We start from the raw sequence: 27,588 nt of genomic DNA on the forward strand, positions 1-27,588 counted from the left end.
AATAATTATTTCGTGAGTATAAGACGTAGCATAGAAATTACAGAAGGGTCCGGTATTGTAAATTCTTGCCTTAATGAATAATAGGGGTGTGCTGGACAGAATTTTTTGGGTCGGGACGGGATCGGGACGGTAATTTTTTTAAATCCCGACATTCGGGAATGAAAAATTTGCAATTTCCCGACCAAGTCGGAAAATTTTCTGGACGGGAAATGTTCGAAATTTCCCGAAGCACTGGAAATCTCGAATTTTACAAGTCATTTTCACTTTAAGTGATTGTTTTTGCATTTCTAGAATAAAAACTTACAACTTTCGATAAGTTCCAGAAACTTACAAGGCAGAAAACGTCGAGAATTAACGACTTTTTAAAGTAAAGAATCCAGCACACCCCTAATGAATAACGTTGAGTCGTTTACTGTTGATTATGTTATTTGAAGTCATACATGCTGCTGCTGTGAAGAGATAGATGTTGGTTGGTGATGCTGTATTTCCTGCATTCTTTAACAATTTTGGTCCCATTTTATTTCCCTTTTTTGTTTTTGTATCACTTAACATTGAAAATATTCTTTCCGTTTCCGCGTTAGAATGCGGCAATGTTAGCACTATTTTCGCGAGAGTGGAAATGTTTTCAAAAAGGAACTTGCCTTGAAAGTTTTTGGTAACCGATAACATGTTCCAAAATTCTGATGGAGATCTGTTAGTTAGTTCTTTTTTCTCCTCCTCGCTAAAGTATCCAGATAAACTAATTCATAAAATGTAATTTACCAAGATTGAAAAAAGTACCTACGTTTTCCCTCATTTGGCAAAATCTGTCCCTACGTTCCTACGCGGGCGAAATTTAGTGAAAAGTCCCTATGCGTAGGGACATGTCCCTACGGTTGGCATCACTGCCGACACGTGCAGTATGAAGCGCCATCTCGCGGCTGACAACTCACCCAACCCCCGATAAGCTGCAGGCGCTGTCGCGACAACTGAGAATAAAGTAGCGATGACTAATCTAAGATTAGACGTCAGAAATAAGGTGCCAGAAATATTTGTATTTGGGAGGACACCTTTTCCTGCATCCGTGCGACAAGGTACGTGCTTATTTCAATTGTAATTGTAACTGTAATTGTGAAAAGTGGAAACATTACAAAACAAGCGGTTTCTGTTACGGGCTATCTGTTACGCAATTTGCCGGCACCTGTTGCATGACTGGACCGGCAAGCGGCCGATGCTGAAGCGGTGGCATGCTGCAATAACCTCCCTGTACATAAAACTGTTAATTGTACAATAATTTTAAACTCAAATCAACATCCATATCTTATCTTGCAATAATCTGCATGTAGATTGTTCTGCAGAGGACACTAACAAAGTAAACGGATTAAGCTAATTCTGTTTTATTTTCCATGCAGCTTTCTTTTCTTTTCCTTCTTCGATTAAAATAAAAGCTAAACTGTGAAAAACTTGCCTCGGGGCATTTGGAAATGCATGAATTCATTTGGATTAATAAAATTTGCGATTTTTCACGTCTACGGAGAAAAAATCACATAGAATTCATGCATAATTCCCGGAATTCCCAGTGAGTAGCCACCCTGAACATGTATTTTAATATTCTGATGAAATTCTTCAATGTTTTAAATGGCAAATTGATGCATATAATGCAGTGAACACTTACACACTAATGTTCGTCAATATTTTAAACAACTTTAATTGTTACAATTATCAAGTCTAGGTATCGGTGGGAATATCTAAGAGTATAACCATCAGTATGGGTATCGGCTCAGCCCTTTGAAAAAAACCTTCATATTTTTTTCTGTTCATTTTGTTCCTATGTTATAAAATTGATCTGTGTGGAGCCCTATTTTAAAAACCTTGTAAAGTGCAAACTTGAACTGCAATTCCTCAAGTGCAGCTCTACACCATACAATTATTTCTGCCAAATGACAAGTTCCTTTATTTATAGTTACAATGCTTGTTGTTAAGCATATGGAAATGATGTGCTAGCAATGCCTCCTAGTGTGCTTTCATTTGCCAGTATAATCAAAATAACCCTTCCTCATTCAAATAAGCCTGTGTGTAGTGGCACTGTACAAAGCTTGTGCTGTTAGTTTTAGGATAGCCAATGCCACTTTGAACCAATATCCATATAGATGCTTGAAAATTGTAATAGCTATGAGTGATTTGCTTTATTTTACTTCACTTCTTGTGCCACTTTTGGCTCATTTGCAAAGATGGGGATGAGTGATGATAGGATGGAATTGATGAATGGACACTCGCAAACATCCATGCCCAGGCCAGGATTTGAATCCCGGGACCCCTGGCATTATAGATTGATCAATATTAGTGTGTACCAATTGTACGGCTCAATTTACCGAGAGCTATGCTTTAAAATATTCAAGAATTATATCAGAGCATTAAATGTTATGTAATCACAAAGTTCAGCTTTTCAAGCAGTGGTGCAAAATAAAAAAAACTACAAGTTTTGCATAATTTCCAACTTAATTACACTCATTGTCGACATTGATTGATTTGGTTTATTTTACTTTTCTTTTTTTTTCCACTTTTGGCTAATCGCGAAGATGAGGATGGGTGATGACATAATGAAATTGATGAAGAAGCAGTCGCAAAGAACACCCATGCCCAGGCTGGGATTTGAACCCGGAACTCGTGACACCATAACATGCTGTGCTAATTACTCCACCAAGGAGGCCGACATGTTGTTGTTTTCCAGCCTTGTTCTCGCATAAAGTAGCTCTGGGGCTCACTCAGCCTCAAATCAATGGTTACATTGGGGTAAAGGCACTTGGAGCATAGTGCTGATTACATCACCTCCAAAATGGGTATGATCGAGAATGTGTGGGGCCTCACCCCACATCCCCTAAATGTGCCATCATGGCACAGTGCTATATGCACGGGGAACTTTACGCTGATAGAAAATAGGCACCATCGACATGACAGTTTCAATGGCAACGGATCCCGCTGCAGTAGCACTGTCAGAGACAATTCCACATAGGTAAAACAACAGCAAACAGCTAGGTAAATATAGGGCTGCCTTGATAGCTCAGTTGGCAGAGCAAACAGCACTGTATGTCAGAGATCTGTTTTTGAGTCCTGCTTAACCTGGCATTTTTCACTGAAATTTCTCCATGGTGCTAAACAGTAAGGTGTTCTACAAGAACAACCATCTTAGGAAAGCGCAACTCTTTGCACTGTCGGAAATAATCAGTTTCAGTACTTTTTTGAGTCATTTATCTGAACTTGAACTGAATTCCAATTATGAAACAATAAAAAACACAAACACATTTATAACATGAAACCTGCTGCCATAAGTTTACAAAATTTTCAAGATTGTTTACAACTGTGTGGAAGTGTTCATGCGAAGAAAAATCAAAAGACTCACTGGAATCGTAACATCAATGTGTAAATTGTACAAGGTAATTTCTAAGTGCTTCTTCACATTTCGTTCCACCTGTCACCTTCACGAGTATATTGTCATAGTGATCAAAAAGTTTGTTTAATCAGTTCACATCCATTGTTTCTACAAAGTTTGTTAAAGAATGTCTTATGTACACTCAACTATCACATCTCTTTTTAGTTCTATCACAGCTGATGACACGCAACATCTTAAACAAGAAAAAAGTATTTTATTTGATTCTTAAGAAAGTTTGATAGTACCCTAGAGCGCACAGTTTCTTTTTAAGCTAGCAAGTTATGCATTATAGTGATGTCGATTAACACTTGCACTATATGTTCCTAGCACTAGCTTCCTTCATTCTTCGTTTCTGCATTGCTTTTGGTAGGTTTCGGAGGACGGTACTTCTCCCAGTGTTTGTGGTTGAGCATGCCGAAATCCTCAAGCACCGAGATGTGTTTCAAGTACTTGCCAAGTCGCAGGAGTTCTTGATCCTTGTCACGGTTCAAGTGTGCTTGGCGGAATGGGCGTATCTTGAGTCCTGTTTGAGGATTCATGAGAAAATTCCTCCGGATATCATCAAACATGATGGTGTTTTTAGCAGAATACTGCTGAAATTTTCCCCATATTACTCCAAGAGGCTTCACCTGCAATAGGAATCAGAATATTACTTACAAAGATAAAAGTTCCATGTAACTTTGAAAAAAACATAGTCTTACCTGAAATTACACTGACAAGCAGGGTTATTAAAGGTCCAGGAATTGTAAATAAATTCAATTCCAATCTTGGAGAGAAAATCAGAAACCGTAAATGGGTTCTGGACTGTAAAGACCCTTCTTTTCATTAAAGTACTTCAATTCGGTCCCTAAATATTTTATTCTGGATTAAAATACAGTCATAGTTCGGTATTAAAATGCAAATATATGCAACTTGGAACGAGCTTAAAATTGTGCAAGGAAAGGTATTCCAGCCCTTTTACTAAACCCAAGAGAACCCATTAGAATTTATGGGTTCCTAGACATATAACAACCGCAGGGTTATTAAAGGTCCAGAAATTGTAAATAAATTCAATTCCAGTCTAGGAGAGAATCAGAAAGTGTAAATGGGTTCTGGACTGTAAAGAACCTTCTTATCTTTAAAGTACAGGGTGAACCTAAAAGAAGTAGACAGTTTAAATGCTTCATAAATTGAAATTTGTTTGTTACATCAGAAATCATTTAGTATTGTATAGAGAAAGTCTTCAAGTTTATGACCTCCGCTTTTAGTTTGTCTTCGTGACATCAGCATCATGTGAGCACCCTTGACGTAAGTCGAGCAGTACGGCTGCTAGACAGGTGGAGAAAGGTTTCTGCATGATTGAATTTGCAAAAACAAATTCTGTTACTATCCTGCAGTCATTTTAGAACAAGGTATGGTAAACAACCACCCACAAGGCAGTCAATCTATGATTGGAGCAGGAAATGTAAGGAAACTGGTTGTCTGTGCAAGAGGAAAAGTCCTGGGAGAGGACAACTGGACTATCGCATTGATATCCGTCATGTTACAAAATGGTCACACATAGAACACGTGTAACTTACCAATGTAAATTTCAGGATGTACTCTTCAAACAATAAATGTTTGAAGTGGCCGCGGTGGCTCAGTCGGTAACGCGTCTGACTACCATGCTCAAGGTCCCGGGTTCGATCCCCGGCCGGTTCAAATCCGGGAACTTTTCTAACAATGGAAGCGGCTCCGGCATCCACCCAGCGTCGAATAACATGGGTACCTGGGGGAAACCCTGGGGGGTAAAGGCGGTCAGGGGCGTGATGCTGATCACATCACCCCCACTCACGACCGGGATCAAGAAAGTGTGGGGCGTTACCCCCACACCCCCTATACGCCTTCATGGCGTGGTGCTATGCACAGGGGAGCACTTTACCTTTACCTTTTTACTCTTCAAACAATGTAAGTATTTAATCCCTATTATTAAAACTCTTCTTTCTGTAAAACTGAAAGTGTCTATTTACAAGGGTTGATCAAATGAAAAGGTACGAAACGTCGTAACAACAGAATTGTTTATATAATACCGATGCCGCGATGGGAGAACGTAGCGTGATATGTAGGGGTGCGATTGGAGTCGCCACACGGCATCGGAGCATGCAGGGGAACGCGCATGCGCAGGAGAGAGCAGAGGCTCCGATACAGAGCGCCGTCCAAGTGACGCGGCAGTGCGTGTTCGGACAGGATGGCGTTAACATTGGCTAATTCGACTGTTGAGGAGCAGCGAGGCGTTATCCGTTTTCTGACAACGGAAGGTGTTAAACCGGCCGATATTCATCGCCGGATGGTGAACGTTTACGGGGAAGACTGTGTGTCTGGCAAATCAGTGAGGAAATGTAGTGCCCGTTTTCGTTCTGCTCCATGATAACGCACGTCCATACGTCTCCAGGGTCACGCATGCGGAACTGGCCAGGTTCAAGTGGGAGCAGCTAGACCATCCACCCTACAGTCCGGACTTATCCCCCTGTGACTTCCATGTGTTTGGTGCCCTGAAAAAGCATCTCAAAGGAAAGTGCTTCACCTCGGACGATGAACTCAAGGACGCTGTGAAGGACTGGGTCGCGTCACGGCCAAAGGAATTCTGGGAAAAAGGAATCATTCGGCTCGTTCATCAATGGGATCAATGTGCTCAGGCCTATGGAGGATACTTTGAATAAAGTATTCATTTACACCGACAGTGTCGTTTTGTACCTTTTCATTTGATGAACCCTTGTATTTTAGGCTAACCCTGTATTTCAAATTGGTTCCGGAACCATTTTCTGGATCGATGTAAATATGGTCCAAGTTTGGTATTGAAATGAAACAATATGCAACTTGGACGAAACTTCACTTGTGCGAGAAAAAAGGTTCTGGCCCTGTTACACAACCCATGACAATTTATGGATTCCTGGACCTTAAACAACCCTGCGGACAAGTCATAGCATCGTGTGACTTTATAAATTTAATTCTATAGTAAGCTTTACATTCTATGGTTGACTTATAGTAGGTAGCATCCTGCATGGGACCACTTTTGATCACTCGTAACCGTTGAGTTCCCCATTGTAAAGCATGTACAACACTCATAGTGGAATGGTTGGCAATATTATCACCACACACAAGTTCATCCCATATTACAGAGCCTAATAACCAGCAATGACAACTGACTGAAAGTCAATAAGATTTTTAGACTAAGTACTTAAATGTTGTTTCTGGTCTTTAATCTTAAAACCGGACAAGATACAATATTTAAATTATTTCTTTTTTATTTGAATATTAGTTAGAGCTGAGCCTGACTGATAGCTTTCCCTCCTCTTTCTCTTTCTCTCTCCTTTCTCTTCTCTTCCTTCTTTCCTTTTTCTTTATCTCTCTCTCTATGGCCCTGGAGAGAGGATATATCTCTCTCTCTCTCTCTATCTCTCTATCTATCTATCTATCTATCTATCTCTCTCTCTCTCTCTCTCTCTCTCTCTCTCTCTCTCTCTCTCTCTCTCTCTCTCTTCCTTTGGAGAGGAGAGAGAGAGAAGAAAGAAAGCTTCCCTTTCCCCCCCTCTCTCCACTCCCTCAGAGAGAGAAGAAAGAGAAAAAGAAGAGGAAGAGAAGAGAGCTTTCACACTCTCACTCTCTCTCTTTTTCTCTCTGATTGAAGAAAAGAAGGGGCACAGAGAGAGAGAGAGAGAGAGAGAGAGAGAGAGAGAGAGAGAGAGAGAGAGAGAGAGACTGATACTTGTAACTTTTTTTTTATTTTAAATTTTGTAATTTGTATTTGTAAAATTTTAAAATGATAAAGGTTAGTTACCAAGTCATACTAACTCATTACATCACGTTCTTAATGGTATTAAATAATTCCCAAATTGTTCTCATGTAGCATTGTAATACTTTAAAATGTCTTGTGGAATTTAATCAAAGAAAGAGGTTTTTGAAATGTTGCAAGACATTTTAACATGTTAAAGAAAAAAAATGGTGGATTTCGTCTCTCCTTGTTTCATGCCAACACTATTCATTCTTGTCATTTTGGTTAACATGGAGAGGGAGAAAAGTGACGTAAAAATATATGCAAATACCGTTATTAAAATAACGCCTCTTTATAGTGTGCTGTCCTCTTGTCATTTGCAATAAAAACAAGTAGCTGCAGTATCAGCCGATACCAACAGTCACATAAGAGACTTACACGGAAGGGAAGAGTACGAGAAGAAATTGCTGAATCCACAACCCTCCCTCCCTGCTTGAATGTTGATAAAACAAAATGAATTCCACAGAAACCTTCACCCATCTTTCCCAAGAACTCCGCAGTCATCTGGCCCGGAAATAGCCCATCATGGTAGTAATGCTGGTTTTAAAAACATTCTAATTTCTTACCCCACGAGTGTGCGAGCAGGAATTAGAAATGAATAATTTATTTTATTTCCACATGCCTTCCAGAAGTTTGGGTGCCTTTGCACATGCCTTTGATCTTATCAATCATCTGCTTCCCAGGAGGGTGGGGTTTTGTTCAGTAATTCTCGGAAAACCTACATGAGGAACTTCTTTTAATCTGCCACAAGGAAGGGTGAACAAACTTTTGAAAAGGACAAATGCTGCTCTCGGCTTTGGTTGTCGCGACTCAAAAACAATGGTATCGGTGGGAAAATTCCACTGGTATCAGCTCAGCGCTAATATTAATTTATAGTTCCTTATTATTATTGTCTTCCCCTGCCACATGCTTTTGCTTGTATTGGGGTATAGCTCTACAGTTTGAAGTTGGATCTGAACCACTATGTGCCTCCACTGGGTATCAAACCTGGGACCCCTTGATTACAATGTTCTAGTTTGACTATGACATGGGTCAAATCTATGATTCAGATATAGGATCCAAGGTTCAGATACTAAATTCAGGATTCATACCCAGTTTGGGTTAATTTATCATAATCATTTATCCTTGTCATTGCAATTAGCCTATGAAGACAGCCTTGCTACCTGGTGGCAGTTACACAGAATCACTTCCAAGGACATGTACAGGGTGATTCACAATTCCCTCTGGGGTTTTGAACATTATGGTACAAGAACTATAATACGTACAGCAAAATGGTACATATCTGTACATAAAGAATCTCTCCAAATTTGCGGGCCTCCCCGATGGCGCAGTGGTAGCGACGTCGCCTTGTAATCAAGGGGTCCCGGGTTCAATACCCGGTGGAGGCACAAGTGGTTCGGATCCCACTTTAAACTGTAGGTCCAGTCCCGATTAGCCTTACTGTGCATAAAGTGGACTTAAAACAACATATCATCATCATCATCTCCAAATTTGCTATAGTAACAGGCCCTATCATGTAATTGTAGATTTAGCTGGTAGGTGGCAGTATTATACAGAGATTTCCAAGAGAAGCAATAGGAAGATGGTTTTACTGATAAAGTGAATTTGAAGAGATGAGGCCACGTTTCATATGTATGGAAAAGTGAAATGTCATAATGTATGTATTTGGGGGATGGAAAACCCTCCTGTAGTGGTGCAGCACATCTGTGATTTCGCTAAAGTGAATGTGTTTTGTGTAGTTTCCTTGTGTGTGGCAGGAACTTGATTTCAGGATTGATGTCTGCTGGGGTGCACATACCGAGCACCTGTAAGGTACATACCAAACTTGGAGAGATTCTTTATGTACTGATATGCACCTTTTTGCTGTATGTTAAACGTTCAAAACTCCAGAGGGAATTATGCATCACCCTGTATATTCTCAACACATATCAGGTGACTAAATGACAACCGATTTGCATGTTTCAATATGAGTTTAAAAATTTAAAGAACCAATCCTGTAACTCTTCTGACAAAAGGTTATATAAATATGCACACAACATGGTCAGTACAAGTATATTCTATTTGCAGGTTTAGCCTTACTTCCCAGTTACTGTAGTGTCTTGAAAGACAATAGGAAGACTAAGTACATACTAGGAGAAGAAAATACAATAAGAATGGAACTCACCTCAATTACACCATACTTTGGTGTGTGAATGGAGATCATGGCAAGACTATCCAAATAAAACATTATTTTGTAGTCTGTGTGTGTTGACACACCTAACAACTTCATCTTTTCCTCAATCCATTTCATACTTGTAGCTGACCATATGACTATGTCATAGTCCTGAAATAAATATGATTAATTAGTGTCAGAATTTTTACACGCTAAAAACTGGGAACATTTCCCGAATAAAACTGAGAATTAGATAAACTAGAGCATTGTCATTAATTACGAATGGGGCAGATTAATCGATACTCTATTGGTATTGGCCGATACCCAATAATTTTACTGATCCGATATATCTGCAAATATCTTTACAATTTAATGCAATATTGTCCCATTATATTATAATTTTTATGTGTATAAACATACAATTTCCATTCCCTAAGTTTTTAAAGTAAATGCCTAAATATTAGGGCTGAGACGATACCGATGCTGATACTATCACCGATACCCACCGATTCCATACCGATACTTTAAAATTGCAATAATTAAAAATTGTTCAGAATATTGATCAATATAGGTGTGTAAATTTTCTTCTGCAATTATATGCATCAATTTACCAAGAAATTTACCTTAGAATATTCAAGAATTACATCAGAATATTAAAATACGAGGCGTATTCGTAAAGTAAGTACTGTTTGCAAATATTGCCACTGCAGTCGCGACCATGTGAGTTCTCGCTGATGTCCTTCATCCGTTAGTAAGCCACAGGCAGTCGTGGGAGCAGGTCATGCTTTTTCTTCGTAGGTTTATGAAGGTTTGAAATGTTCAAGATTAGTGAATTCAATTTTACTTCGCCTTTTACTTCACAATCCATATTTGAGGCCCCCCTACCGTAGACAAATTATGGAAATACGTCTTCTAATAGGGTTCGAGTGTATTTAGCTCATTCAGTCGTTTTTCGCTCAAGCGGAAGAACTCTCAATTCTGTGTGCCATCTACCGTTACCCATGCAAACTATTTGAGCCCGTGTAAACTCGAGCGAAAAACGCTCATTGCATCACTTGTAATTGTTAATCTGCAAAATGCAGTCCAGGGTGTACGTGGAAAGGGGTGACATTCAGGGAGGGTCACCCCTTACATCCCAAAGTTTCCTTCTCTTCCTGCCATTTAACAATATTTAAGCATTTTTATAATTGTCACAAATATGCAATTAGAGATCCGTCCCTGCTAACAATAAGAAATGAGGAGACTACAGAAGTAACTATCTACCAAGTCAGTCCAAAGAGAGAGAATTTTATTTTCCATAAACAACCTTGACACCAACGTGGTTTGATGAAGGTCTAACATTTTATATCACGCTGACTGAATAAATGCTTGTTTATATTCTAAATAGTTCAGTGTCATAAACTTGGTTTCACAGTAATATATTTTATAAACAAAATTTCTTAAATATTAGTTTATTGTATTGAAGTATAATGGGGTTCCCATTCCAATTCCCAGACTTCTTCCAGATAATTTAACATGCTAATAAATAAGTGTAATGTTTTCAGCATTGCATGTTCATCGAATTAGTAACGTTTGCTCAACATACACAGTCTGTGCCAGTGAAAAGGTGACTAATTGTCTATGCAAGCTACCCACAGCACCATATCTGTATTGACAGTTTACCTCTAAGTAAAGTAAAGTGCTCCCCTGTGCTTTGCACCATGCCATGAAGGCATATAGGGGGTGTGGGGTTAGAGCCCAACACTTTCTTGATCTCGGCCGAGCTGGGGGTGACCAGCACCAAGCCCTGTGGCTGCCTTTACCCCCCAGAGTTTCCTCCAGGTACCTACTTTATATGATGCTGGGTGGGTGCCGGAGCCACTTGAACAGGTTGAAAATGTCACTTTTCTCCCCCACCACGGATTGAACCCAGGTCTCTCGCATGGTAGTCAGACACCCTAACGACTGAGCTAGCATGGTTTCTTGACGGTTGACCTCTCACCACAAAAATTTTACGGTGTAGATCATGAGTTATGACGTGAAATGTAACAGTGTGTTTTGTGTATGGAGAAATTTGTTTTAAACTGTGAATAAAGTGCAACTTAAACGATTCAAACTGTGTATGGTAGTGACGCCATGAGTCACAAGAATGCTTTTAAGTGGTATGCAAGATTTCATGATAGCAGGGAGAGCACTGAAGACTATCCACGGCCAGATGCTTCAACAGGGTGTCTACCAAAATAACAAATCCAAAATTCTTGACTTTTTCTCAACCTTTTTAAGTTTTTGTTAACCTTTATTTACATGACTCTTACTTAGGTAAGGTTGAAATTAGTAATTAAGAAGATAAATATTTATTTAACGAAAAACCCCTACCAAAAGGCCAGTTAAGATGAAAACTGAAGCTGTATTTAACAAGAGAATTAGACTTGTTTTATCTATTAATGCATGCTGGACGCATTTGGCAGACTAGCGAGTCTCTGGCATCTGGACTCACAGCCAGTATAATTTTATTTGGGGCTCGTGTTGTCCTCCCTATATGTTTGTGATTGTCTCTTCATCCATCTTATCTTACCACAATTCATCCTAATTTTCATGATTAGCCAGAGGCAGAAAAGTGAAGTAAAATAAACTAAATCAATTAATCGGTCATTGTGATAGCAAAAATGATTGACCACAAGTGTAATTTCTTGACTTTTTATTGACTTCTTGACCTATTTGTTGATTTCCTTACTTTTCCTTCACTTTCATGACTTTCTTGACTGGTAGATACCCGGATGTGCATTCTAACCCAGTACCCCTTGATTAAAAGGCAACTACTTTACCACTACACCATCGGGGAGGTAAGAAATTCCATGCAACTGATATCTCATGAACACCGAAAGCTCCAAAGATAAAATTAGATTCAGTAAAGAATGTTTGGTTTGATTTGATTTTGTTTATTTTCCTTCGCTTTTCTGCCACATTTGGCTAATCACGAAGGTGAGAATGAATGATGATATGATGAAGAGGAACTTACAAAGAACACCCATGCCCAAGCTGGGATTTGAATGCGGGAACCCTGGCATTGTAGCAGCTGTGCTACCAATTCCACTAATAAGGTCGGCAAAATAAAGGACGTAGATTATCGATTGGCCTGTCTGACAAATCAATAAACAATACTACATGTTACATCGATACATCAGATCCCTAGTCGATACGCACCACTCAGCCTTTCTTTGAGTCAAAAATTTCAACTTTGTAGATTTTGTATATTCAGCGTTTATCGAGTTAGAGACTTCAAATTGTGTACCTCTATACTGGGAATCTCTAGAGCAATCAAAACAAGTCCTCTGCGCAAGTAATGACTCGAGAGGGCTCGACCAATGAACCCGTGAGATGAGAAGTCAGTGCATGGAGGGGAAAATGTGGCTGCAGTCATCATCCGTTTGCAGCAGTGCATACTGCTTTGCTTCATCCACTTGCTTCCTCCCTTCTCTACTGTTATGCCTAGCCTTGCTCTGCAGATTCCTGAGACAGAGTGTGTGTATTAAGTTGAGTCGTCTTGTTGATTTTGTACTGCACAAGTCAAATGCAACCCTTGCACCAGTGAAGAGGAGTGGTTTCTTACCCTCTGTCAGCCTAAAACATGTATACACACACACACACATGGGGTGGGAGTGTGTGTGGGGGGCAAACGTGTACGGAATTCAGTTTGACATTATCGAATATTAACTTGTGAATACAAATTATCCAAATTTGTACATACAGTCGCTGACACTTTTGGGTTGTAACAACCCCATAAACTTTCAGTGGGATCATTACAACCCAGAAGTGGTTTTGACTGTACAGCGTGTACTAGCGAAAAAACAGTCATATCTCCAAAACTGCTAAATTCATTGGCTTGATGTTTACATCAGAAGAAAAATTGATTGATTGATTTGGTGTTTTAAGTCCACTTTATGCACAGTAAGGCTAATTGGGACTGGACCTACAGCTTAAAGTGGGATCCGAACCAATATGAGTCTCCACCGGATATCGAACCCTGGACCCCTTGATTACAAGGCGACGACGCTACCGTGCCATCATAAGAAAGAGAAACTCAAACTGTTTATGTTGAGTGCATTGGAAGAGAACCTGTAGCATCTGCATGCACGTTGCGATTGGGAGAAGGGTTTATATGAATATAGGCAATTCATACTTGCACTCCAAATGCTGTGAAGCCCACAGTCGAGTACACCTTTTGTCTAGCTGAAATGCAGTACACCAAGTGCAGCAATGACTAAAAATAAACTTTTCCCATGATGATAGACACCAGGGGTAGGCTGCCTTTACAAAAACTGGAACTAAAAACTTTTTGAATTTCTTTTATCAACTATGTAAATTTCTAGGCAATAAATCTACTAGTTTCAGAGATATGAAGCTTTATCTTAGGACATAGAATTAAGTGGGAGGACGACTGGGGATGGGTCAAAAATCAAACAATTGTGTTCTTCTGAAATAGGCTAAAACTATGTTGAAAATTCCATGGTTCCATGTCTACAGGTTACAGTAAGAAGAGAAGCAGCGAACGAGAGAAAGTAAAAGAAGTGCCTCGTTTTTTTTACAATTTTTGAAGTTGCAAAATAATACTTTACTTAAAAAAAAAACTATATTCCATAAGTATTTAATGGAGATAATTATTAATATGTTGAAGAAAAAATAATAAGGAAGTAAAAGAATTGAGAGTAAACTAAAAAACAAAATGGGCAGGAAAAGAGAAATGGAGAGAATAAGAAAAATAGATGAAATCTGAATTAAACCAATAGAAGAGACAGGAGAGAGAGAGAGAGAGAGAAGTAAAAGAAATTTAAGAGAAAAAAAATAAAAGAAACGGGAGTGAGAGAGAACCATGGAGGATAAGAAAATAAGATATAAAAATAATAGAAAATAGAGAGAAAGAAACTAGAAAAGTGATAGAGAAAAAAATAAATGAGAGCGAAATGAGAGAATCGAGAGTGCAAAAGGAAAGGAAGAGAGAATCGAAGAATATGTAAATAGAAGAGAAAAAACATATATAGAGATATATATATAAAAGACACAGAAGTGAGAATAATGGAAATGAAAAACTAGCTGGAGGTAAAAATATAAAGATTATAAGTAACCATGTGACTTACCCTGTCCTAAAAGTTATGTCTGAAACTGTATATGGGAGAGGGGAGAGGAGTTATCCTGACACTCTTCTGTGACGTTGACGTACAAATATAACCGCCTGTCCATATTAAATATCATTATCTCAGTAAGATAAATATTTGACAGACTGATATACATATCGAATAGCAGCTCAGGGCTATGTAAATTAACTTGTTCGACTTAACGATTAAGAGACCACAATCATTATAAAGGAATCCATCTCAGAAACAAGTAAATGTTAGGATTTGACATTGCCTACAGTCAAATATATTGCAAACGGAACTTTTATGTGGCATAAAAATTTTATTTTCCAATCCGTCTGTCTATTAAGAAGAAAAATTGCTTTACACTTTAAAGTTTTTATGAACTAAGAAATTAGTATTATAAAAATGAAGTCCATCCCAAGAGATCAACATGTACAATTTTCAAATGTGAGGCGCAGTTCCATGTTTGAGAGAGTTCGGCGACATCTGTTATAAATGCATAAAACTTAGTCTTCGCATAGTAGAAACATGGTGCTAGATGACCAATAAATGAATTACAATTTTTGGGTGTGCCAGCACAAAACGCCATTTTGTACTCCTTCAATTGTATGAGGAAAAAACTTCTATCTAAAATCCATATTCAAAAGATAAAAATGGTTTAACCTTTTGGTGCCCAAGGCCATTTTCACATGTAACCCCTTGATGCCCAAGCCGATTTTGAGCAAACTGCAGAGTTTCAATTAAATGAGTGTAGATCGGAGGCTAATTGCCCTAGAGAGATGAGTGATATACCGTTGTACGCGGAATGAACCAGAGATTCAGACTATATAAAATTTAAGCAAATTCGGCATATATGTGGTGGGGGAGGGGGCTAACTCTCAAAATTCCAAAATTTCGGAAAAAAATTTGGTTCCCCCACCCTCCCCTCAAGAAAAAAGTACATGACAGTGTTGACATGCACATGGAAATGATTGCTGACATGTAAGGAACACAAAAATATTTGCATTATTATCATATGACCAATGTAACTTGAGTTGTACCCCCAAAAGGAATGGTCGGCACGCCACTGATTCAAGCTTCAAAATGCAGCGGTACCTTGAAATGACTTTAGCTCAGAGACTATTTGCCCTGGAGATATGAATGATATACCGTTATACGCAGAATGAATCACAGATTCAGACGATATATAATTTATGCACATTGGGCGTATATATGGAGGGGGAAAGGGGGAAATCCCCTGAAAATACTTTTTTTTTAAAAAATGGGGTTTCTCCCCCCCCCCCGCCCCCCTGAAAAAAAGGATATGAAAAGTTCAAAATGCACATAGAAATTATCGCTGGCATGTAAGAAACAGAAAAATATTTGCATCATTGCCGTATGACCAATGTAATGTGAGTTGTACCCCACTGTCTCAAGCTTCGGAATTGAGCGAAATGCAGAGTTACATTGAATTGACTACAGCTCAGAAACTAAATGCCCTAGAGATACGAAAGATATACCATTTTATGCAGAATGAATCACAGATTGCATTTTGTGCAAATTTGGCGTATATATGGAGGGGGAAGGGAGAAAACCCCCAAAAATTATTTTAAAAAATTGTCACTTCACCCAAAAAATGTCCTCGCACTGGGGCATAAAACGACACCTACGCACAACATTCACAGACAAAAAGCTAGAACGCAGTGAAAAATGAGCGCCGATTCTTGCAGCTGCTTGAAATTCTATTTTTAGACAATGCAGGGTAACCGCTGTTGCAACTTGTGGACACTTGTTCTAAAAAAACAAAGGTTTCATTCAGTGCGCTTCGAAATTCCATATTCACAACGCAGGTTCAACAACCAGTCTTCCCCCTCCCCCCAACCCCTGCTTGCGCCCTCACGGAAAACTTTCATTTTGATATCGGATACTGATAAACAAGCTTCCTTCGAATGCAGTTAACAGGAGGGTGTGAAAAGCATTGCTTTAGAACAACAAAGCCGGTCTTCCTTTGTCGGCAAAAATTTGACCTTGAAAAGAGACGCAAAAGAGAAGGCCCTTTTCCCCTCCATTTTCATGAAGACAAAAAAAATGCAAAAAAAAAACATTTCTGTTAAATACATGTGTTAGGAATAATATATATATATATATATATATATATATATATATAAAATCAAAATTCTAGTCAAAAATAGAAAAGTTATAATGTAAAAACTATGACCTTGACACAGCATCTCGATCGAGATGCTTGGGTCCCAAAAGGTTAAAGAACCCCTTGAGAAAGGTTAAAAGAGCAAGTTTATAAAGGGGCCCTCAAATGTATATGGGTGGAGGCTGGGCATTCTTCGGTGGTTTCCCCTTTTTTAAAGTTCAGGGCATAATCCTTTGGACTCAACCTGCTACAACTGAAGATCTCTCAGATTCCTTTGGACATGTGATGTCAAGCTATGCAGGATGTGCCTTGTCTACTTCAGAAATGGTCGACAACCAATGAACGTCATCTTCAAATCATAAGCCTACCCTTCTCTTCAGAGGTATGTAATGGCATTCTCTATTTCCATGACTAATTCTCTTGCCATTATTTTTCTCTTCTCTATACATCAGTTTCAAAATGTCCAGGGGGATTTCCATCGTCACAGGTGAACATGTGGACTACATTTTTTATATTAATGTAACTATCCTACTGATAGTTGAGCAACATTCATCTTTCAGTTTCTGTGCAATGAAATATGAAACATAACACTGTTGATTAAATGCCACTACCCTTAAAATACTTTCCCAGATCGGAGGCTAATTGCCCTAGAGAGATTAGTGATATACCGTTGTACGCGGAATGAACCGGAGATTCAGACTATATAAAATGTATGCAAATTCGGCATATATGTGGCAGGTGTGGGAGGGGAGAACCCCCAAAATTTCGGGAAAAAATTGGGATTCCCCCCTCCCCAAGAAAAGAAGTACATGACAGTGTCGACATGCACATGGAAATTATCGCAGGCATGTAAGGAACACAAAAATATTTTCATTATTATCGTATGACCAATGTAACGCGAGTTGTACCCCCAAAAGGAGTGGTCAGCACGTTACTGATTCAAGCTTCAAAATGCAGCATTACCTTGAAATGACTGTAGCTCAGAGGTTAAATGCCCTAGAGAGATGAATGATATACCATTGTACACAGATTGAGACGATATAAAATTTATGCACATTCAGCATATATATGGCGGAGAGGGATGAATCCCCCAAAAAATCAATTTTTAAAAAAAATGGTTTTCCCCCCTGAAAAAAGGATGGAAAACATTCCTTTTAACCTCGGTACCGATAAACAAACTTCCTTCGAATGCAGTTTCCAGGGGTGAGGGAAATGCATTGCTTTAGAACAACAAAGCTGGCCTTCCTTTGTCAGCAAAATCAGAAAGTTCCCAAAATTCTTCAAACCAATTGCTGTGTGTCTGTCAGACACTGAGGAACTCACTGGCATTCCCAAAACCATTGTCCATTGCAATTTAACGAAAGATTTTTAAAAAGCGGAAGGTGTGTGCATACTTTGTCCCTTTGGTTGGGGCCGAACGTTTACTCTGCCATGTTCTGCTGTGTCAGACTGATAGGCATTTGGCAATGTGATGGTTGCATTGCATCCGGAAAATCATTAGTGTGCTACAAGAGTTTTGATGGGCAGAATGTATCAAAATGGCCGACAAAATGTTCACTTTCTTGAAAATATGATTAGAGGTGAATGGAGTGGGTTAATGAGAATTTTACTGACAAATAATTAGTTCTTCCCCTTGTAATGCCACTGTTTCCTGGTTTGCAATTGTGATAGTTCATGTGTATACTCATATGTTATACACAGTCAACAAACTTTTTATTATCAACTGTCGTCACCCAAACAATGCAACAAGGCCAGTATAATATACACTGTACTTCTGACGAGTATGTCTGAAAAAGTGATATGGTTCCATTTGGTGATCGGTAAAAAACAGCTGTGCATGCCATAGTAACTCCTCACCCTATGTCACCACCCAAACTTATTTTCATGGTGTTAACGTGAGTATTTTTCCATGTACGTCAGTGTAAAACTTCGGCCAAAACCAGAACTAATGTGACCACAGCCTAAGACATAAAGTCAAACCATAGTGCAAAATTATATGTCAATATTATATATTACTAGGAATTATTAGCAAATAATGTGAAAATGACAACTGACACATTTGCAGTTTAAATATCCTGGGAATTATGCAAAAGCATAAGTTTTAATTCTATGTCAATATTATATTACAAAAGTGAATTTCATGATTAAATGACATCTAATGAATGACTTATGATTAGATGCAATACATTAGCCTACAAAGAAAAAAGCTACATAAATTTGAAGAAAAATGCAAAACTTCCTTAATTAACATATGAAACATTTACTTTGAAATATATAAATGAAAACAATAACAAAATGACATAACCATGCACTCAATCACAGATTACATATCAATATCACATCAGCAAAAATTATCAGCAATTTCAGCAATATTGGCCAATGTACACACAGTACTAAATAGTCTGTCCCGTCTCTAATAGCCATGGTGAAACTGTTGGTAAGGGCTACATGAGAGAGACCCAAGTTAACTGTACCAAGTTCTACAGAATAGTAATAAGATAAAACTTACTTCATATGCAGATGTGAGAAATTCATGTAAATACGGCCTCATCAGCTCGTTCCCTGTTTCTGCAGAAGATCTATGGTCAAATAGTGTGTAATCTATATCTAACACCAAGAGTTTCTTCCCAGGCCTCGGTTCACTCAGCATCTTGATTTTGTAGTCACGGACTCTCTTCTCGATCTGAAAAAAAAGTACAGTAAAGAGTTATATTGTAACTTCAATATTACTTTCTTGGATTTTACATTATGTCCATACAATGCCAAGAGCTGCACTGGTCTAGTAGGTAGGGTGTCTGACTGCCACGCGAAAGACCTGGGTTCAATTCCTGGGGTGGGTGATCTAACATTGGAATTTTCCCAGCCTTGTCCTCGCATAAAGTTGCTCTGGGACTCACCCAGCCACAAATCAATGGGTACCTGAGGGGCAACCCTGGGAGATAAAGGCAGCCGAAGCATGCTGCTGATCACATCACCTCTAAAATGGCTGTGACCGAGAATGTGTGTGGTCCTCCCCCCATCCTCACACCTTCATGGCATGGTGCTATATGCACAGGGAACTTCACCTACCACATAATGCCCACTTAGGCCAAATGTGTACAGAATGATCAAGATTACGATATTTATTTATTTCCCTTCAACAGAGACAAGTCTCCAATTACAGAAGGTAATATCAAAATATTACATTTTAATTTACAACTTGTACATATGCACATACACACTCTTCCTCCTTTACACACACATATTCACAAACATAGACAAATAATACATTATATACACATACATACATCTTGGTGACAGAACAGGTTTACTGCTTAACTGTGACAACAGAAATTTTCAGATATTTACACATTTCATCTGAATTACACAAAACAAGTATCACAAACACTGGTACAACACATCATTACAACAAACTTCAATATGACAAATCCAATTCTCATAATAAATACATTATTAAGAGAGATTCTCCTTTAACCCTTAACCGGGCAACCAGTGTCTATCAGACACTGTTGCTTATATTTTTTGTCACACACTCCAAACCATACTTTCTGTGAACATATTTTTTTTTTTACTTTCTTTGTTTCTTTTTTTTCTCATTTCACAATATTGACTTTGTTTGATAAAGAAGGTCAGGCGTAAAGAAAAAATTCCCATTTCACTCACGTAAACGGGCAAGGAGTGTCTGTCGGACACAGTGTACAATTGATATGTAAAGAAGTCTACTTGAATATGTATTAACAAATGTTTAATAAAAAATAAAGTATTTAATAAGACCACATAAAAACATTATTAACGCTAAAATAGAAAAAATGAAAAATATATGAACATGTTACCTTCCAGCCTAACATGTTTCATATACTATTCTGTAAAAAATACAACAACATGCAATTATGATGAATACAAGAATTATGGACATAACAATGATGATTAGGTTAAATATCATGTCACTCGCTTGTTTCCACATCGATGAAACATAAAACTCTCTCACATTAGAAGTGCAAAATTCATTTAAAAAAATGAAGTGTCTGACAGACACTGCTTGCCCGGACAAGTTACAAAAACAGCTTCCCTGGATAAGGGTTAACATATTCATAAATTTGGTTTGTGTCATACCGAAATCCAAGTCTACCAAATGATTTGAGATCTTGTTATATTCAAGGGTTATTTTTTTGTAGTGTTAAACTTTTATACATTTCTGTACTTGGGATTTTGTATGAGAGTAAACGTCTTATTACGTAAATGACCCTGCCTCACATTAAACTATATTCTCTCTAGTATAGAACTATTATCGATATGTCCATTTATTATTTTACACAGAAACATTTGTTGAGAAATTTCACGTCTATTTGACAGGCTTACAAAATCAAATTCATTTAACAAATCATTGTATGGTATTTTAAGGATTATTGGCAATATTCGATACCTCTTATGATATAAAAATCTGAGAAATTTCTTCTATATACGTTCAATCATATTTTTCTGGGAGTCGCAGGTTAGCGCCCATATGGAACAAGCCTATATGGATCAATGTGCACTTAGCCATTGCAACTATCAGGTTGATTGGTTTGGTTTATTTTAGTTCGCTTTTCTGCTACTTTTGGCTAATAGCGAAGATAAGGAGGAGTGATTGATGATGATGATGATATGATGACCCTCACAAACACCTATGTCCAGGCTGGTGTGCTAACCACTCTGCCATGAAGGCTGGATGTGACCAGCAGATCGAGACAGCCAACAAGAATCTGTGACTCACTGGGCAGCCAGTCAGTCATATGATCAGTAAACTCTTAAATGGAAGATTATGTACTGACAGCCAAAAAATAGAGCAGCCAGTTCGGAATATGGGTTCAGGTGCATATCTTGCTCAGCGTTTTTGTTTGGAAGATGGAAAGAGTGAATGAACGATTTATGTGTGTGATTTATTCTAACCATCATTCATTCTCATTGTTGTGGTTACAGACAGAAAAGTGACATAAACTAGATACCCATATTATTATTTCTGTTACTCAGTACTTCATAGGATTAATAAATAAACAGATACAGGGGATGGACAAAAATATGGAAACGCCTGCGAAAAGATGGAATGATGTAGCTAATAGGGTGCAGGACCGAGCACCTTTAGCATCCAAAACGGCTTGTAGTCTCCGAGGAATAGACAAATACAAGTCCTGGATGGTTGATAACGGGATCTTGGACCATTCTTCATGTAAAACATGGTCACAATTCTGCTGTCTCTGTCACTCACAGTACATTTTCGTCCACGCAGGTGTTTATCTCATGATGTATTTCCAGACACACTATTATGCCATCATGATCTTGGATACAGTCACTCTCGATATGCCAAATAACATGGCTACTTTGGTAATAGAGGCACCTGCAAGGCAGGTACCAACAATTTGCCCCTTTTGGAACACTGTCAGCTTGGACATGATTCAGTATCAACTGCACTGCACTCTGTCTACATCACAACTGTCGACTCCTGCCGGTCCGACAGGATCCTATCTCATGGCGCAAAACAAACGAATGTTGCACCGTGCCCGATTTCAAGTGGAAAAAGTATGTCGATTTCACCTGTTCCAATGTCGTAGTGTTTCCATACTTTTGTCCATCTCCTGTATGCAGTACAGTGAAATACACTTCTTCAGTTTGCATTCATTTTTTTATTTAGGTCACCTTCGCACCTCTTTAGTTTACTTTGTTAGAAGATACAATGAGTAGATGGAATTGAAAAAAAAACTAGTACATTCATACCGTGGTTGGAATTCAAATCTAGAATCTACAAAATTGTAAATCAAACTTGCTCACTAACCAAGCCTTGCAATTTTTACACCATCACCAGTACAAAAAAATAAACTTACTTTATGATTTGGAAGGAAGAGCTTCACACATTCTTCATCTGGGCCATAGTGGAGGTGATGCAGTCAGCATAGTGCTCTAGCTGCCTTTTAAACTCAGGTGCCCATTTATGACAGGCTGGGTGAACAGGTACATGAACAGAGAAATTCCTATCTAAAATCAACTTTTATGGTAACCAAATCCAGAATCCCATGTGCGGCAGTCACAAAATTATGCCCCGTTTATATACAAAATAATAAATTCAGTTCAAAGTACAAGTGCATTAATGCAAACATTTCATGGCTGGTTGTTATCACTAGGGAGCAGATTTTTAGGTAAAAACATATTTTTTCCCTTGCTTGTAATGTGTGAAGTCTTACTTGACAAAAATATGCATAAAACACATATGGGTCATTCCACGTCAATTCATCCAGGTCATGTCACCCACCATCCCCGATTTTGATGCAATTCGGTATGTTTATAGAATTTTTAATGCTGATTACAAAAATAATATTTATTTTTAGATTGGTCACGGGGTTCAGAAGTTACGCACTTTTTAAAATCTCCGTGTATGCCACTTGCGGCTCCACTTTCAATGACACACATTAGGTTATAAATGATGGTATCTTCCCTCAGGTTTGATGTAGAACTTCAAGTTTCTTTTCTTTTGTTCAAAATAGTGTAAGCTTTCATTTAAATAAGGTTTCAGATGATTGTATTAATAACCATGTATTTTTATGTATAGTTTCATGTATTTTTTAGAAGAAAAAATTACTAACTTCAAGAGCGAATTTCGTGCAATACCCCCTATTCAATTTCCCCCCAATTTTATATGTAGGTAGCTCAAAGTGTGCACTAATGCCTGATGGAGAAATTGGGATGGGCGGTTCAGAGACAGGGTGATAGAAAAATCAGTTGCATCAAATGACATTAAAAGTTAATCTTATTAAAAATGCTTATGTATTTAGAACAAAGCCTGAAGTACAATATGTTTTAAGGTATAAAATTCAAAATTTCTGTTCACTATGTGTGAAGGTAAGCATAAGGTAATCATAAGCATAAGCATAAGAATTTGACCTCTCCAAAATTTATAAATTAATTAAAATTTACCAGTTAAATTTATATTGTGAACCTTCTGGCACTTGAGGAACAAACAAATAAAGAGTAATAATAGTGATTTTTTCAAATGTGTTTAGCAAATAATCTTGGGACACTATATTTATGGGATGGAAAACTTTGTGATTCTTTTAACCAAAAGATAGTTCCCTAGTACTAATAATACTTATTACACTATTGTACTCTATGCATTGCCAAAGTTTCATTTACTATCAATTGTGCCCTTCACATTTTAGAAAAATATTTTGACCATTTCGAACACACTAAAGTATTTGACTTATCACTAAGTACATATGAACTTCCATTTGTGTTGTTAATGTCCACTGAACACGGAATATTTTGTGGCCAGTAGTAGGAAGTTGATGTACCAAGTGGATGCAAGAATTTAATTGCTGCATTTCCTTTTTTCCCATAGACTTTTGAAGCAATCTTACAAACAAGTTTTAGTCACACATACAAGCTACTACATAACCATTTAGAGTTGGAATTCAGAAAGAAACTTACTCACAACAGTCAAACCACACAGTTATACAAAACTTATTTCATCATCTCTTATTTTTTGCATTGACTGTTAAACAACTAGTGTTTCGAAGTAACTGGTTGCAAGTAACAGTTACTTTTTATTTAGGAATTCTAACTGTAACTAGCGAATGGAATTGCTGGCATGACAAGGAAGCTATGCTTTGTTGCAAGCTAACTTTAGAACATCCACGCTTTACTTCAATTCATATTTAATTATCTGCGAAAACTTCAGTGTTTTTGGTGGTCTGCTGCGTTCATTTGGAATGTGGTTCTCAAGCTAAGAAAAAGTATTTGACAAAGGAGTGGATCTTGTTGATCTTGGAATGGAGGAGAAAGAAACAGGTGCAAGTGGAATCAATGACACCATATTCAAAATACTGTGGTCAACATACAAATGATTTCTTAATTAAAATCATTCAAGCAAAGCTGACTCTGTGTTCCATCATTTAATTGCAGTATTAATTTAAATATATCAAGGCATATTATGTGCTAGAAACATAAATAAAACACTGAAGTCTTCATGATCATTGACTTTATGTAATTTTTACACAAATCAATGATCATTAACTGTAAGTTTCTTTCACAGTAACTGTAAAGTAACTTAGTTACTTTCAAAGTACCAGTAACTGTAACTGAGTTAGTTTTTAAATGAGTAACTGTAACTCTGTTACTTGTAAAAAGTAACTTACCGAACCTGTAGCCTAAGGTCAAAATAGTGCATACTTAATTTTCCTGGTTTTGTTGTTTAGTACTTTGCAATCGCTGACACATCGTACATGATTAATAAGAAATTTATGCCTTCAATATTATGTCTAATTGGTATATCGTTGCCACACTTGTTTTAAGTGTTTCAACCAGCCTGTTACAAGAGTTTCTGTGGTATATCGCAAAATATCCATGGAAAAACTTCAATCAGCACAAATGTGTATTATTAATTCTAACATCATATTACGTATCCCCGTGAAGAGTAGCCAAAAAAAGAACTTGCATATTGAGATAAAATGCACAAAAAGAATGTTCTCAAAGATAATTTGCTAAACTTGGAAATGCTAATAATGATGATTATATTTCTTAAAAAATTGAAGACAGTTGAAACTGATTTAGATAAAGTGGAACGTCGATTTTATGTTATTCAGGCAACCAAGCTGAAAAAACTTAGAATGCGAGAAAATGTAAAACGGAGGAAAATTTCTTATCAATTTGCTATGTTGGGACCACCAAGATTAAATATAAAATACAGAACAATGTAAAATCAAGGAACTTGAAATTGGGGTTCCGCTGCAATTATTATTTGTAAATTTTAATTAATTTATGAATTTTGGAGGGGGTAAATGCTTCCAATTGCCCCCGCCAGGTTACGCCTATGCTTACCTTCACACATAGTGGACAGAAATTTTGGATGTTATACCTTAGAACATATTGTTCAGACTTTGTTCTAAATACATTTTTAATAAGATTAACTTTTAATGTCATTTGATGCAAATGATTTTTTTATCACCCTGTCTCTGAACTGGCCATTCCAATTTTTCCATCAGGCATTAGTGCACACTTTGAGCTAGCTACATATAAAATTGAGGGGAAATTGAAGGGGGGGCATTGCACGAAATTCGCTCTTGAAGTTAGTAATTTTTTCTTCTAAAAAATACATGAAACTATACATAAAAATACATGGTTATTAATACAATCATCTGAAACCTTATTTAAATGAAAGCTTACACTATTTTGAACAAAAGAAAAGAAACTTGATGTTTCTACATCAAACCTGAGGGAAGATAGCATCATTTATAACCTAATGCATGTCACTGAAAGTGGAGTCGCAAGTGGCGTACACGGAGATTTTAAAAAGCGTGTAACTTCTGAACCCCTTGACCAATCTAAAAAAAAATATATTATTTTTGTAATCAGCATTAAAAATTCTATAAGTATACCGAATTTCATCAAAATCGGGGTTGGTGGATGACATTTTCACAAAATTCTGGATGATTTGACATGGAATGACCCATATTTTTAGGGAAAGGACATAAAATGTACATATTTTAGATGAAATACAGTTTTCAAATTCTTTGTGTAAAGGTATACTTTGGAGTTAATGCATAAAATAGACTAAATATTTTGCAGTACTTCAAGATTTATTGAAAGATGGCTGTTTACAAAACGGTTGGGTGTTATCTATAAATCTAAGCCTTTTGTGTGGTGTGTTCCAGAAAAGGTGGAAATTTCCACACAACTACTGCTTTGCGAAACAATGAAGAGTGCATTTCAGAGCATTTTCAATGGACAATTTGGAAGTGTGCATTGTTGTTCATTGTAATCAACACAACACAACAAATAACTAACGTCCTGCTGTCACTGGCGAGTACAGTGGAACCTCAATTTTACGTTTTTCAGGGGAGCTAGCTGAAAATGTAATAATTTTTCTTGTATGTACGCATTGCTTGCATTGTAGAATTATTTCTCTTGTAGTCTACGGTTGTTACAAACATGAAACCACAGTTTTTCATTGTAAAATGTATAAACAAGGAAAATTTAGTAACATTTTATTATGTTGGGACCATCAAGATTTAATGTATAATGCAGTAAAATGTAAAATCCAGGTTCCACTGTATCTATTTGTGTGTTTGACAGAAATCTGAATGAAAATATTTTTCACTTTTAGCAACTTATTTTCACTGTTTTTAAAACATAAAATGCAAATATTTTCAGTTTTTTAGCACCTAAAAATTGGCTCCCCAGTTATGACAGTAAAAAATATAGGATTCATGGTCATTATTCCTACCCCCTCTAAAACCTGAAAAAAAAAATCTTCTCATAAGAACATTCTAATTTAATGCTTACTTTTGCCAAGTACTCTTCCCTATTCTCAATAGCCACTTCTTCCTCCTCTATATCAAAATCATTTATAACCTCTGGTACATCATCTGGTGGTGTACTGGCATCTGCTATGTCTTCTTCCAATGACCCCATCATCATTATTTTGAAACCTGACTTTAGTTTCAATGATGATAGTTGACATTTGTCATCTGCTACTTTTCCTAAAAGAAAAAGAAAAACATAACTGTAGCATGACCCCTTTTAGTATATAAGTTAAAGAGTTCTGATTTTAAGTTAATTGAAAACCTTGGATTTTTAAATGCATATTTAGTTATCACCCTGAACGTCTTGGATAAATTTACAGAAATCTTTTATGAAAAGCACATACTAGGCAAGTCAAATATTATCCACACGTTCACAATAACATTCTTTAGGTTGGCCACGCTGCCTTCAGCGCTCATGTGCTGAAAGGTGGTACGTACTCTAGTGGTTATGTTGATTGAGTGATTTGAGTGAAATTAAGTCCACCTTATGCACAGTATGGCTAATCGAGACAGGGCCTACAATTTAAAGTGGGATCCGAACCACTATGTGCCTTCACTGGGTATCGAACCCAGGATCCCTTGATTACAAAGCGACGATGCTACCTCCGCGAAATCGGGGAAGCGTTCTTGTGGTTATGTAGCCGAGGTTTCTCATAAATAGCTCCAT

At 37.5% G+C, this 27,588-nt stretch overlaps 1 protein-coding gene across 1 annotated transcript; it reads right to left on the reverse strand.

Moving 5' to 3' along the window:
• Positions 1-3,211: 3,211 nt before the first annotated feature.
• On the reverse strand, positions 3,212-27,094 carry Ublcp1 (Ubiquitin-like domain-containing C-terminal domain phosphatase 1). The gene is made up of 4 exons (XM_083141281.1): positions 26,902-27,094; positions 19,103-19,276; positions 9,364-9,522; positions 3,212-4,038 (listed from the first exon to the last, which is right to left on the reverse strand). The coding sequence occupies exons 1-4, from the start codon at positions 27,034-27,036 to the stop codon at positions 3,739-3,741; spliced, it is 768 nt and encodes a 255-aa protein (XP_082997407.1). The 5' UTR covers positions 27,037-27,094; the 3' UTR covers positions 3,212-3,738.
• Positions 27,095-27,588: the final 494 nt, after the last annotated feature.

The sequence above is a fragment of the Lepisma saccharinum genome, chromosome 19 (assembly GCF_977018435.1).
Source record: "Lepisma saccharinum chromosome 19, izLepSacc3.1, whole genome shotgun sequence".
Lineage (NCBI taxonomy): Eukaryota > Metazoa > Arthropoda > Insecta > Zygentoma > Lepismatidae > Lepisma > Lepisma saccharinum.

Bases quoted from the DNA above. Each gene is read 5' to 3' on its own strand.
- Ublcp1 (XM_083141281.1), bottom strand. From the start codon at position 27,036: ATGATGATGGGGTCATTGGAAGAAGACATAGCAGATGCCAGTACACCA. The intron at 19,277-26,901 runs GTAAGCATTAAA...CTTTTTTTTCAG, and splicing joins GGGAAGAGTACTTGGCAAAA to ATCGAGAAGAGAGTCCGTGA. The intron at 9,523-19,102 runs GTAAGTTTTATC...TATTTATTTCAG, and splicing joins TTCTCACATCTGCATATGAA to GACTATGACATAGTCATATG.